The sequence below is a fragment of the Pyxicephalus adspersus genome, chromosome 6 (genome assembly GCF_032062135.1).
Source record: "Pyxicephalus adspersus chromosome 6, UCB_Pads_2.0, whole genome shotgun sequence".
Lineage (NCBI taxonomy): Eukaryota > Metazoa > Chordata > Amphibia > Anura > Pyxicephalidae > Pyxicephalus > Pyxicephalus adspersus.
The window spans coordinates 59194036-59209192 of NC_092863.1; the positions used below are offsets into that span (position 1 = coordinate 59194036).

Below are 15157 nucleotides of genomic sequence, written 5' to 3' on the forward strand. Positions count from 1 at the left end.
GCGCTGTACATTAAATAGAGGGTTGCAAATGACAGACAGATACAGACAGTGACACAGGAGGAGGAGAGAACCCTGCTGTGAAGAGCTTACAATCTAAATCTCATTTTGAAAGGTCTGACAATTGATAGGATGATTAATAAAAATTCACAGATGTTTATAGCTGTGCTTTGTAGTGAGCTGTTTTATAAGGAGTCTGCATCTAAATAGTTTATATACCATATAACACACACAGCAGCAAGAGGGTGGGAAAAAAACATGTGGTCCCCGGATAAGAGGAAGGAAATAAGTGCAATGTTAGTGAACAAGGTGCTTAAAATGCATCATAGTCAGTAAAAGAAAAAATGCCCATTGTAAGTCAGTGGGCACAGAGTCCTGGTGTTGGTGTTCATGAGAAAAAAATGTCCTGACTCCAGGGGTCAGTTATTTAAAAAAAAAGAGGGGGGGCATTTATGCCAGAATGGTGTGGTTGGTCAATGGGGGGTAAGGGGGTAACTAGTGTAGATGAGAGTAGTTGTGTCTAGCGGTGGGGGTTGTGCCCAGTAAATGGTAGGAATGGACAATAGTGCCCTGTGTGGGGAGGAGTAGAACAATACTGCCCAGAGATTGAAAGAGAACAAAAGCACCCAGTGGTGGTGAGGAGGAATAATGGTGCCAGAAGGCAGGAAGGGACAATGGTGTAAGTGGAAAACACTACAGTGATAGTACATTTGGTGAAACACATACTTTAAGGTATAGTACCCATGCTGCACTGTATCTTCTCACTGCTTCTGTTTTCCACCCCCATTAATCTAACTGCCTCAGTACTTACAGCTACTTCAATAATTCCTCATGATGAATACATGTGCAATGGTGAGCACAGTCTGCTTCTTAAGCTGAGCTGAGTTTAGAGTCCTTAAGCACACATGTTCTCACAACGCAGCCCACTGTCCAATTTATTCTCCAACAACCTAAATTTAGCTAAGAGGTGGTTAAAATGCATTCCACCTCTGTCTTCCTAATGAAGCAACTCCAGCAACTCCATGGACAGAGCCCGATCCCTGTAACAAGAAGTGGTCCTGAAGTTACACACAGTGGGGTTTGGTGAAGCTGGACAATCCAGAGGACCACAAAGCCCCGGGATTTGGTTAAAATGCACAACAGTATAGCAGAATCCAGGACCGTTGGGAGGTATGGGTTTCTAACAGGCTAGGAACATCTGCTGTGTGCTTACATTGGAGGGCTGGCAGCTTTCTAAGGTTCTGTTCTCATTGAAAAAAAGCTAGCATTTCAGTCAGCATAATTCAGTTTCAAGTTAAAAAAGTCAACAGATACAGCAGAGAAATGGGGACTTTTAATGCTTGTTGAGAAAAAGGAAATATTTTAGTATGCATAGCCTGAGCACAGGTTCATTATTATTGCTGAAGAGAATTTAAATTATATTCAAATGGAAAGGTTATAATGTAAAGGAACGATCCAGAAAGTGGAAAAGCCTAAAATCTTCTAAGTGGGTCACACTCATTACAATATGACTGAACAGGATCTATAAATGTAAAAAGGCTGCATTAATAATAATTGACTAAATCTACATAATGTACCGTTGGGGATGACTAAAACCAGAGACAAATTACCTGGGTCATATATTTAAAATCTAAGTCTGAGGACTGATGTACATGGGCCTTTGAGATCAGTAAAAGTGAGTCTGTCAGTAAAAAAAATAGCAGCAAAAGAATTTCTTTTTAAAAAAAATGCATAATGACCGAGACTTGATTCACAGAATTCCAAGCACATTTCCATGTTTTTGTGTCCGTTATTAATAATATTGCATGTGCATCATAAAACAGACTCATGTCCAAATAGGGATAACAGCTCTCTTGTGTACAAGTGGTAATGTGTGTTAAAACACATTAATTCTGTCTATACTTAACTTTCCTGAAATCAAATGCCCGCTCCTCCAAGGAGTATTTTAAGTGATAGGAATCATTCAATCATTCATTTGTTGCATAATGGTCTGCTCTGGTGTAATGGTTAGTGAGGATGGCTCATATGCCTTATGGCAGAGGTCAGCAATCTTTTTTGGCCACTAGGCCATTTCAGGGGTAGGCAGGAGCACACTAGGCCGGACCTGGTCTCAAGTTCTGCCCTAATGGCTCCGCCCCCCACCAGGATACATACGAAGGAGGGGGAATGTTCCCTATTTACCCCGGTGGCGGAAGTGTTAACCCCGGCCGCAGTAAATAGGGGATAGAGCCGCCGCATGCGGCTCCAGGGTTCCACCACGGGTTGCTGGCCGGCATTAGGCCGGATCCACCAGGGAACATTAGGCCAGAACAAACTACCGGCTAAACCATATCTGGCCTAAAGGCCGGAGTTTGCCAACCCCTGCCTTATGGGATCACTGTGCACCACCTGTAACTCTAATCCTGCCTCTCTCACTGCAGGAAAGGAGAGCTGGCTGCTGTTGAGGTGAAGATAGAGCAAACACAAGCTTTCCAGCTGCAATGACAGGGGAGATGAGAACTCCCTTGTCACTGCTCACAAATCTGCCTTCTCTCTTTTACGTGTTTCTTCTATGTCTCAGAACATTCCAAATTAATTGGCCAGTAATTATGACATCACATGTAATAAATGTTTAGGATTCCTGCTGATTCTTTTATGATTTTAACAAGAGGAGGATAGGAAATATGAACACCCCCCCCCCCCATCATGGAGTTAAGCTTTAAATACATGCAAGGATAAATGGGGAAAAGGGGGTGGTGTAAGGGAACTCAATTATAATACAAATTGTTATAAGGAGTGACCAGTCTGGATTAGGTATAGAGTATGGAGAAGGGGACAGAACAGAAGGCCTTTACAATGGGACTCAGATAAATATTTTAAAATTCTACAAAAGTTTATTTGAATGATAATATAAAATACTATACACCAAAATCCTAAAATGTTCAGTTGTGGACAAACACATATAAATACTTTACAAGTATATCCAAAAGAATGGTCCAAGTGACAATTGTATGATATAGTGTTGGGTCTCCTTTCCCGACACGTTACGCCCTATATAGAATTCCTCAGGGGGTATGAAGAGTACTTTTGGACCACTAAAAACACATACAATACAATAAACAGTTTGGTAATAATTCAACAAAACATTCACTAGTGTGAAATGATACTAATAGCATCTTATGAATCTCAAAACATATGACAATGACAAACAATGGATGTCCCAGCATGATATTGATCAAAGCAATCATATTGAAATTAAATATAACTCTATATTATCCCAATCCATACTAATTTGGCATTTTGCCAACATCATCATAATGACAATATATAATACTGACAAGAAGCAACATAACTAATATATGAGTTTTTTTTTTTGCATGCAATGTGTTTTTAAACTTGCTAGAATAATTGACTAGTCAATTCCTTGCATTCACCTTCTGTCCTTTTACTTAATTACCTTCTTCTCTAAATGTTTAATCATTTACTGTGCTGGCTAAAGTACCCCACCTTACTTTGCTTACCTACCTACATAACCTTTTATACAGCAGGCTAGGAAAGGAGTAAGGCGGAATACTATACTGTCATTTGAGTGACAGCTCTGAGTTACTTGGGGTTGCTGACTTCATATTCAAGATAGCAAGACCCAGCAGCAGTCTCAGGCTTTTACAGGTAAAAAACATACATTAAATATGGTAAGTGCTTATGAGTGTTGGAAGGAGCTCTCTGGGATCAAGATCTTTTTAAATAGGAAAGCCCTACAAATACACGCTCCATATTTTTTAATGACAGAATTCCTAAGGATGTCACAACACCACACTGTGTTACAGTCCTATGAGGGTTACAGTGACATTCCTTTAGAATGGAATTTTATTGCACACATACAGTACCTGCCAATGCGCCATTGATACACTCAGAATATACAGGACTGCATGGCAGACATTACTGCTTTTTCAGTTCCTTCAATAGGAATGCACTTACTGCATGGTGCCTTAATGCATGAAAACTTGTGCACATGTGAAAGTGTGGCTGTGAAGGAGCTTTTTAAAGACAATTTTATACTTTGCTTTTATTCATCCATACGTCATTGTAAATGCAGAGCAAATGCATGATAAATGCATTTTAGAAACTTGGTGGTCATGTAAAAAAGGTCTGTGTGTACTAACCCTTAACAAATAGTAATAGTAGGTCTGTGTGAGCACTGTGTAAACAGGAATACAGGAGTCATAAAAGGGCTGAACAGGTTTCTTGGCTGTCACGCTCAGGAATTCAAACCATGTTCATTTCTTTACTACCATTATCCACCTTGCAGACATTAGTCTGGAGATTTATGCCAGTAACATGAGCGACTATTTCAGTTCCCTGGAAGTTCAAATAAACGTCACAATGTCCTGCAGCCTAATGACCTGGGTGGGCCCCTGCAGGTAACGTGTCACCTAGCCTCCAAGATGGCCACTCCCAGGAAACTTGCTCCAAGACTCACTTTTCTGCTTTGTTTTCAGAAGTGTAATACAAAGCTGCAATGTGGTCTCTGAGCCTGAAAAGAGAAGAATGACGTTTATCATACAGATCACAGGGTGCGATTACATTTTGGGGTTTCCTGCCTTATTTCCTTCTTCTTGACATCTTTCTTCTTGACATCTCTGGCACAAGTTATCAAGGCAGGACAGGACCGGGCAGTCATGGCTATTGAACCCTCTCTGGTAAGAATATTTAACATTCCTTTATAGCCTAGTCATTAAAAAGCTACAAGTGCCTGTCTGTGGCATAAGACCTTATATCTGTTTGCTATAAATGCATACATTAGCTAATGTGCACATACCAAATAAAACAAAGGATTTGTGTGCTTTGCCTGCCAGCTCACCATACTTTTGGTGTCCATATGCTGAAACATTACAATTATTATTATACAGTATTTATATAGCGTCATCATATTATGCAGCGCTGTACAAACTCCATAGGCATGTCACTAGCTGTCCCTCAAAGAGAGGGATATGTTATATGTCTTTAATATAGTCTAAGGTCAATTTTGGGGGGTAGCCATTTACCCTAAATGCATGTTTTTTTGGGATGTGGGAGGAAACCCACACAGATATCGTGAGAACCTGCAAACTCCATGCAGATAGTGTTGTGGCCGTGATTCGACCCTGGGTCTTAGCACTGCAAAGGCCAGAGAGCTAAGCTCTTAGCCACCATGCTGCCCTATGACACATAAATAATATGGATGGAGATGGTGGATGTGAGTGACAACATTGGAAGGATGCTTAGAGAAATAGAGATGGCCCCGTACAGCTAACTGCAACTGATTTTTACATAACTTAGTGTAAAAAATAATATGTAGTTTTTTTTCTAAACATATTACTTTGCCTCTTTTTTGTGTCTGTAAAATCTTTTCATAAAATTCTTTTTCCCCACAATGCCAATGATAGGGTGACAACACTGCCAATGTTGGCAATGTTTCTTACTATTGTATAGATGTTCCTCAGTAGAACTACAAGTGAACCTGTCTGTGCACAGCATGGCAACAAGACTGCCATTAGCTCAAGCTGACAACTTTATCAGCCAGCCTTCCACCCCAATGACAAACTGTGATTCCTTGAGGGTGGTTTGTCTTCTGCCAGAACACATTACGATAAGCAAATCACTGCCGTTTGTTGTGCATGGGCACCCACAGCCACAGGAATGACTAGAAAAAGATAAGGAAACACATTTTGTGGGAGTACATGATGAACATTTCAATAATAGATGTGAAAACTATCTTTCCAATGATTTTATCCTGAGGGTTTAGTAGTGCTCAAACTGTAATGAGACGAGAATACAGGCTACATTTCATACCACCTTTTGAAAATATTATCCGACTTTGATACTTTGTGAATCACAGAGCCAGAACTGGCATGCATATCAAGAATATCAGAACGTTTATTGTTTGTATTTGTACTATAACTATTGGGTCTGCACAATGCCTAGGGAAGCACATTTGTAAGGATGATTCAGTAGTAAAGCAAAGATTAGTTACATGTAATGCACACTAAGCGTCTCGCAGCCTTGGAAGGATGATGCATTCTTGATATGACCATTCTCAGAGCTAGCTATGTACACAGAACTTTGGAATACTCTATATTTGTGGACTGTTGAGGAGAAGAGAGCATGCACTGGTTTGTCAGGAAAAACAACAATGCACTATAAACAGAGATTTTCTAACCTGCCTAATTGTCTGTTCTTTATGATAGCAGCCAGTCTTTGGGCCATTTAGAAGTTTTCTATTGAAATTACCAAGATCAAGCATCTGTCATCCCATGTTTCTTGGTTCTTAAAGCCTAATCTTTAGATAAAGACAGTATACAACTAGGCTAGATTTCTGCTGCCCATATGTCTCACAGACATCAGAGGGAATTCAGACAATCTTTGGATGTCCTTCTGGACATCCTGCTGATTAACAAAATGCTTGGCTTGGCCAGGCACTTGTGTTTATCCTCTGCAGTGGGACATATCTCACAGACAGATTGAGGGAAACAACAATGACTGTTTTTCTAGTTTGTCCACTTGTTACCTTCTCCATTTACTCCTTGTTGGCAGCACCTGTATAGAAGATGAAGACATAATTGAAACCTACTATGGCTATAAAAACAACATAATGTAAGTCTGTCATGCCATATTTAAAATCTCTTTCATAAATTATTCTACAAACTAGTTGGTATCAGTGTGAGGAATGCAGATTTATTGTATGATTAGTAAAAAATGGCAGCAGAGCACCATCCAGATAGGTCTTCTAACCATAGTGATACTGGATTTATATTTTAATACTTACCAGAGATTACTCTGAAAGAAGCAAATAGATTACTTTTTTTTAAGTGGAAAGAAAAAAATCTTAACACCTCAGTGATTATTTCACATTACTGTTAAGGGTTTTATGAATCAGGGAGACTGACTGACTTGTTTTGAATAACAGCTGGCCTTGCTGTCTATGAGTAGCATTGCATGTTCATGACAGTGATAGAAAAACTCCAACACCAGGAGATTGTTATTTAAAAGGGCTGGACAGTCAGTGTGAAAGATAACTGCTTTGTATCAGGTAAACTAATACACTTACTGGTTGTGCATAGCTGGCAAAATTTCAGCTGTCCTCTGCTAGAAGAGCTCCATTCCTGTGCAGTCTGCTGGACTGGTCTGTCACTGTGAAAATAAATATTGTGCTTTTATAAAAGAAACACGTACCAAATCAAAATTTGCACCCGTGATTAAAAAAATTGGGGTAAACACAATAGTAATAGAAACCATCTCTGTTGCACAGTGATTGATATGAATAAATCACACTGCTTTAATCATGTAAGGCACCCTTATCCCATTCAGTTTTCCTGGACCAAAGGGTGGTATTCTTAGGATTGTCAGTTCTTCCTATCCACTCTATGCAGAATATTAGGCTCCAATCATCTTAACACCAGTAAGGGCAAACTTCTGCATATATACCAAAACCATGGCATTGGAGGGTATTATTATCTATTATTTTGCTGTATTGACTTTTTGAAATTTCTTTTCAATCTAATATATATATATATATATTTTTGTTTCAGTTAGACACCTGTACTTCACATCTAAAGACATGTTTAAAGAGTATCCACAAGGTAATACTATGGGAAAAAATGCTTCATAGGGCATGAATTGTTACTTATATATGTTATATTGGGGTATATTTTTCTTTTGTTGAGCGTCTCACTATAGGTCATACGAAAACATCAATTTAGGAGCTGTACAGATTTTAAAATATACAGTTGTATAATATTGCTCTGAATAAATGATTTGCATTGAGTATTTATACATAGTTCATATAGACCAGTAGTCGGCAAACTTTTATGGCCACTAGGCCATTTCAGAGGTGGGCAGGAGTACACATAGTTACATAGTAGGTTAGGTTAAAAAAAGACATAAGACCATCAAGTTCAACCACTAGGGAAATAAACATATCCCAGATATAAAACCCTATAAGACATAGTTGGTCTAGAGGAACGCAGAAAAACCCCTGGTACAATTTGCTTCAACAGGGGAAAAAAACTCCATGAGGCAATCGGATGTTCCCTGGATCAACAGTCACTGTTATTTTTACTTTAAAGCCTTAATACCCAGTTATATTCTGTGCTTCCAGAAAAACATCCAGATTTTTGTTAAAGTAATCTATAGTAGTTGCTGAAACTTCTTCCCGAGGGAGCCGATTGCATATTTTCACAGACCTTACAGTGAAGAATCCCTTCCTTATTCAGAGCTTAAACTTCTTTTCCTCCAAACGCAGAGAGTGTCCTCTTGTTCTTTGTAATGATCTCAAAGTGAATAATGGGGAAGAGAGTTCTCTATATGCACTGTTTATATATTTATAGAGGGTGATCATATCCCCCCTTAAACGTCTCTTCTCAAGGGAGAAAAGATTCAGTTTAGCTAATCTCTCCACATAGCTGTCCCTAATGGCTCTGCCCACCACCAGGGAATGCCCCCTGAAGTGAAATCCTCTCCTCTGTATGCAGTGCAGAGGAGAGGGATTTACCTTCAGGGAGAGCATTCCCTAATTACCGTGGCGGCGGAATATCAATGCTGGCCACAGTAAACAAGGGAGCAACAGCAAGGAGGCGGCACCGGCTCTGGTAGTTCCTAACAACCCGGTGGCCGGGGTTGCCAGCCGGTATTAGGACAGATCGTCCAGAGGGCGTTAGGCCAGAACGAACTACCAGCTAGGCCGTATCTGGCCTAAAGGCCGGAGTTTGCCGACCCCTGATATAGACAAAAATGTTTTTCTTTTACAAAAGCTTAGTGCTGCAACATTTTTAAATTAAGGAAACACAAACTTTCTTCTGATTGAATTTATTGAACTTTAAAAAAATGTTCTTTTCCTCTCTACATGAAGGTAATACAAAATGCCAATGAAATTTTGTGTGGTATCAGCCAGCCCTCGGTATGCAGTGAAGTACTGATGTCTTCTCGGGGAACTGATTACATCTCAGGTGTGTTTTTGTATTCTATGTGTATGTTACAACATCTTGTTCATATTAGGTCCTTTAGCAGTATTTTAATTTATTGTACTGTAAACACTGTACTATGCATACCATACTCTGATTACTATTATTGGCTTACCCTTTTCTTCACATCTCCATCCCATACTGGATTTTCCAGTTGAGATATGAAAAAATAGGCGGTTGCCCCTCAGCAAATATTTTAAAGAATATTTTGCTGGGTTAAAAAAAAAATTTTAATATTACCCTAATTAGAACTTTTCCAATTTTTGGTAGAATTGGGAGCCAATATTTTTTTCACAATTTATAACCCCCCCGGCCTTTTAAAGACCTAAGGATTTGGACCTGTCCTGTTGAACCCATGGGAAGGCAACACAGTTCTGAAATATTGTGTGTTGCAACAAACCAAAATGCATGGTATTGCACTACCATGTATGTGCTGCATTAGAATTATGTTGTTACATGACCTTTCTGGTCCATCCCAATCCATTTCCTTCTACACAAAGTGTAGCGCAGAAAAGTGTGATTAGACCCTTACCACTTGTTATAGACTGGGTCTACACGGACATTTTTAAAAACACATGTACACATTCTTATTGGGTTTATTTGCATTTTTATGTTTTTTTAAGCTTGCCTTTAAAACACTGGAAATCGCCTATGCTGCATTTTCCCGTGTTTTTAACACGTTTACGTTTTAAGTGCTTAAAAACGTGGGAAAATGTGGAAAAGCGTCCCATTGAAGTCAATTTGCCCGTGTATTTGGGCGTTTTCCAGCATTAACCCAGCGTTTTAAATTTTTAATTGCTGCAAGCTATGTTTAAGATAAAGCTCATAATAGTACCTCAAGGAAACGTCTTGGTGTAGATTAGCCGATTGGAATGCATGGGGATTTCAAACATGGGCTTTAAAAGCCTAAACGCTGGGAAAACGTCTGTGTAAACTAAGCCATTGACAATTTGTATTTGTCCTGGTATTTACATAACGATGAGCAGACATTTATTAGTTTAAACCATCTATTTGTTGAAAAAATGCCTGAACATTAAAATGTTTAAAGGGGATGAATAGAGTTTTTCCTATGGTCAGAAGTGTTTCTTTTAGATTGGAAAATATTGCATGTACAGTGTTGTATTTGTACTTCATGTTTACTAGTTTATCTTCAATGCATTTCTGAAAAAACCTTGTTCAGAGAGATCAAAATCTCAAAGACATCCAACAGTTTGTTGGACTCATGGCAACATGCTGTCCTGTTGTACTAGTGCCATGTCTTTTTTGAAGCAGTTAACCCCTGAGTTCTAGAGACCCTCCTGCTTCGAGGACCTCCTGTGCTACAGTGACCCACCTGCCTTTGTGATCTTTTGTTCTCTTATGACCCCCCTGCCTGTTTTTTCATTGTCCTCTCTTTCTTTACATGCTTTTTAAAACTGATGTTTCTGAGAAAAAACCTGCTACAACAACCAGTACCAACCAGTCTGTGTGTGCTTGGATTCTATGTCTTGGGTTTTTGGGTTTACAGCCTTATCTATGAGCTATACTACTACTGCTTGGACTGGCCTTCTCCTAGAAGATTTAGAACCTTTTTCATTGCAATTCTCAGCTCTCCCCTGGTCTTTATATATATATATATATATATATATATATATATATATATATATGCAAGCTTATAGGACTCTTTTTCACTATCTGGGTAAAGTAGTCAGGGCTACCTTTTTGCAGTCTCTGGTATGGGAGCCCACTGCTGTGTGAAAAGCCTGACTGCTGACAAAAAACAATATATTAGGAAACCCATTAGTGGGCAACCATTTATGAATTGATGTGAATTTAGCAGGTTGCTTGGAAAAGCAGATGTTATGTTTGTTTTATGCTAAGAACCTGCTGTTACAAAGCCCTCCTGCATTATGTTTACATGTTGCCTTGCTAAATAAAAAGTAAAATGCAGACTTGGGCTGTTCCCTGCATGCATATACAGTATACAAAAAAACAAAAATAGGTATAATACTTTAATTACCCCAAACCATTTTGTGTGTTGGAAAGGCCGCTTACAGTCTCATCAGATACCTGTATGAATGAGTAACAATGCAATTCAGAGACAGAGCACCTTATAACAGGAACTACCTAAACAACTACCATCATGGATAGATTGCTAGGTAATATTAATAAATGAATAAAAGCTGCACATGGGTTTAAAGGCAGATGTATCCTCCAGCAATGCTATAGAGGTAGAAGAATAGCCAAGTCCCTTGTGTCTACAAGTTATATAACACAGTAAAAGACTATCTGGCCTTTCTCACAAAGAAAGAAATGTACTTTGTCTCTGTTAATAACATTTAAATTGGCAGGATCATCTGTCATTTTGTGCAATAATCAGCAGCAAGGTTGCCAAGAGCCCTTCCACTACATATAGAACCACAATCACCTTGCACTCTTTTTTTTGTCTCTTCCCTGATTTTGCATAGAAGAGAAGAAAGCTAAAACAAATAAAGTTCATCCGTACTAAGTTTTTCATTTCTTGCAGGTGTAATTGAAGTCTACAGGGTATCAAAGAGAATGGAAGGAGGAATAAAAACATTCAGTATAGATTGTGAGAGGTTACAACTTGTCCTTCGAGATATTGAATTAGCTTGGAACAACTTGCAGGCCTTTTTGTCCATCTGTCCCAGTGTTCTTCAGAAACTGGTAAGTAGCAGCCACATTTTATGGCAGCTTTCAATTTAATAGACATCCTACATCTGACATCTCACACCCCAACCTGCTGTCATTTGCATTGTATGGATGACTTCTGTCCACATTGCATGTAAATAACTTGTAGAATGTTGTGATATCATCTTGAAAAGATAACAAAGCAGGCACGTGATAATTGAGGTTGGCACTACAGCTTCTGATTTCAGTATAGATGGGCAGCTGCAATAAAAGAACCTACCTGTAGTGTGAAAAAATAATGGGTGATTCCAAATGGAACAATGTATCAAGTGCACAAATGGGACTTATTGCTGGACCTTGATTGTATTAAGTGATTATTTTCTGTGGATACATTCTCAATGTATTACCTACAGCTAAGACTATAAACATTATTACTAAATTATTAAATAATTATTACATAATTATTATTGAAATTGATGCAACTTCTCCACATTTGTCACATTAACAGCCTTCCCCATCAGTCTTTGATTATGAAGCTAAAAAAATGTCATCAGACTTGGGCCTTTGCCTTCAAAGGTGTTGCGGTGTATGTCTGCTGGAGAGACTGGACCAACAGGTAAACTCTGAAGAATTTTTTGTGCATAGGATAGCAAGTCCTTTTAGCTAAAAGGGACAAAACACCTGCCATTGATATTTGGATTGTTCAGTGCAGATTTGTGGATATTCATGTTGCAGGAGAATGGTCAGCAATCTTATCTTATCTTTCCAAATACAAGAGTACATGGTAATCTGCTTACCTCAGACATAAAACAATAACCTATAAAAAAACTATACAGAAATACAAACATTCCTTTAAAATGGCAGTCACAAAATTTGCCACACAAAAGCAACAATTGTTTAGCAGTTCTCAGTATTTTCTGCTTTGCATAGCAAAAAAGTTAAATTCATTCCAGGTTTGCCATGATTGTCTATCTTCTTTAGTCTTGAAGAACTGTTGTAAATCTGGCCTCAGTGCAATCTTTAAGATTGTAAACTGAATGTGCACATGTACTGTACATATCACTGTACAATTTTAGTATGCCTTTGTTTTGAGATAAATTGACTCCTGAGTTACATCATCATCAACAGTCATGAAGGTTCAAGATGACAAACCTAGGGAAGACCATCAACATTAGTGAACATTAGTGGGGCTAAATTTGTTGAATATTTTAGTTCTGCTTAAAACAAAATATTTGTTTAGTTTTTTTTTGTTAATCATAATGGGAAAGAATAGAACAAATAGGAAATATATATATATATATATATATATATATATATATATATATATATATATATATATACCTTATAATGGATCACACCTCTTTTCTTCCCACCGCACATTCCTAAAACCCTTGGTATTCAATCCTAAATGACTCTCAAATATTCATATCTCATCCCCTCAAAGCCATCTGTCATCCCTTTTCCAAGCCTGGGGAGACTGGTTGCGTCTCCCAGCACACGTTTGTCTCCAGAATTTAATGTGCAAGGGATGGCATCTGGGGAAGGGATGGCAGAGTCCCACAGATTAAACAGTACAAGTTCTACAAGCCATATCCAGAGTATAAAGCCAAGATCATGCACAGGTGATCAGTCCACCAGACAAGGTACAGAGGGAGTAGGCACAATCAGAGTCGGGTCACAGGCAAAAAGGTCAGTCCAGACAGAATATAATCGATAGGTAAGGAATAGGCAATGGTCAGCAACTGTAAATCACACGAAACACACTCCAGCACAGATCAGTCCAGCTAAAACAGGCACCAGAAACTAAAAGCAGCGCGGCTATAAGGACCCAGCAGCCAATGGCAGCGTAGGGTTAATCAGGAACTATTCTGCTAATCAGCTGCAGCACAGCTCCAAATCCCCTTTAGCTGTACAGTCTCAGGGGATGCAGTGCAGGGGATGCCAAGAGATACAACACGGCTAAAGGGAAACAAGGATGCTGCAAGCCGCATAGCACTAATTCTCCTGAGCTGCTGTAAGCGCTGCGGCCAGACGGATTAAGCCAGGTGCGCTTTACTGCAGTGGAACACCACCTGGGACTGTTGGCTAGAACTGCGTCTTCTAACACATACATTTTAATTATACCTCCATACTTTTGTCAGTCATTAACCTCATCCCTCCTCCAAACCACTGGCACTCATTACACATACCTACCTCTTCTACCCAAAGGTCAGCCATTAGACAGTTGTCCTTCTAATGTATGTGTCCCATTTATGTATATATTTTTGTATATAAAGTAAATATTAAAAGTTTTGATTTTTCTTTATACCAGGTCTCGTCTGAGCCCATAGGTAACATGTTGCAGTTTGGAGGGCGACCCTACCACCTAAGCTGTGCCAACTTCTGGCTTCACTGTGTGGACTCCAGTCTGCCTGTATTATCTTGTCACAGTAACTGTTCAGTTTGTGTTAAACTAAAAGAAGAGACAAAGTGACCCGGTTCATATTAGAATGGAAGATTATCCTATTTATTTTATTCTGCTGTGCTGCTAGACATTCAAAGTGCCCTAGAAGTAACAATGGTTAAGTCGGACACCACAGTAAAGGCCACAATGGTCTTGAAGATGTGGCTACAACTCCTGGAGAACATATTTCTTACTTTGCATTGTTGTACAGTTTCGTAGTGTCATTTTGATGCAAACTTTGAACTTTTAGAAATTTGGACATTTGATTGAACATTGAAAGTTACAACCGCCATGTTGACCACTTCATTTAGTCTAAACAACCATGGTACAGTTCTATTACTGTCAACATAAACTTTTCAATTTATGGTAAATATCCAGCATATACAGGTTGTGTGATCTTGTGATGTGTGGCCAGTACTTTACCATGGCATAAACCAATGATCATTTTGATGAAGGAAATATATATATGTTTTATACATTTTTTTAGTAGGCACAAAATATGTGAGGCCAAGTGTTACTGGGCTTCAAAACCTCATAAAGCATCCTACAAGGAAATTGTTACCAAAAGACCTGTGCAACAGGACACATGGATTGATATGTAAATATAATTTTTTTTAAGTCTCTATGTATTTTTATAACTAGGACTTACTCCTATTTATAGTCATGAGAAGCATTCTAAGGTTTTACATGTCATAAACAAAAAAAAACTAACTTTTAGTACACCCAATATTTCAATAGTTTGTAGAACCACCTTCAGCAGAAATATTTTGTTATTGTTATATAAGTTATTGTTTTCTGTCTGGCTTTATCAGTCTTTCACATTATTGTGGAGGAATTCAATTTGTTGAGGTTTTTGAATCATTGTTCATACACAGACCTCTTAAGGTTCTACCACAGCATTTTGATTGATGGGTTGAGATTTGGACTTTGGGCAATTGCAACACTTTGTTTCTCATTTTTCTTTTCAGCCATTTGGTTGTAGATTTGCTGGTATGCTTGTGTAGATTGTCCTGTTTGGTGTTTGGTCCATGCCGAGCTTTAGCTGTCACACAGATGGCCTCACATTTGACTCAAGAAAAATTGACCTTGGTATAAAGATGAGATCATG

General features: G+C 38.7%; 1 protein-coding gene across 1 annotated transcript; it reads left to right on the plus strand.

Moving 5' to 3' along the window:
- The first annotated feature begins 4446 nt into the window (after positions 1-4446).
- Positions 4447-14530, plus strand: LOC140332554 (synergin gamma-like). Its single transcript, XM_072413781.1, has 6 exons — positions 4447-4676; positions 7545-7595; positions 8864-8960; positions 11482-11642; positions 12115-12222; positions 13918-14530. The coding sequence occupies exons 1-6, from the start codon at positions 4656-4658 to the stop codon at positions 14077-14079; spliced, it is 600 nt and encodes a 199-aa protein (XP_072269882.1). The 5' UTR covers positions 4447-4655; the 3' UTR covers positions 14080-14530.
- The last annotated feature ends 627 nt before the right edge of the window (positions 14531-15157 follow it).

Coding starts and splice junctions, on each gene's coding strand:
- LOC140332554 (XM_072413781.1), top strand. CDS start 4,656: ATGGCTATTGAACCCTCTCTG. Junction 4,677..7,544: donor TGGCTATTGAACCCTCTCTG/GTAAGAATATTT, acceptor TTTTTGTTTCAG/TTAGACACCTGTACTTCACA. Junction 12,223..13,917: donor TGGAGAGACTGGACCAACAG/GTAAACTCTGAA, acceptor TCTTTATACCAG/GTCTCGTCTGAGCCCATAGG.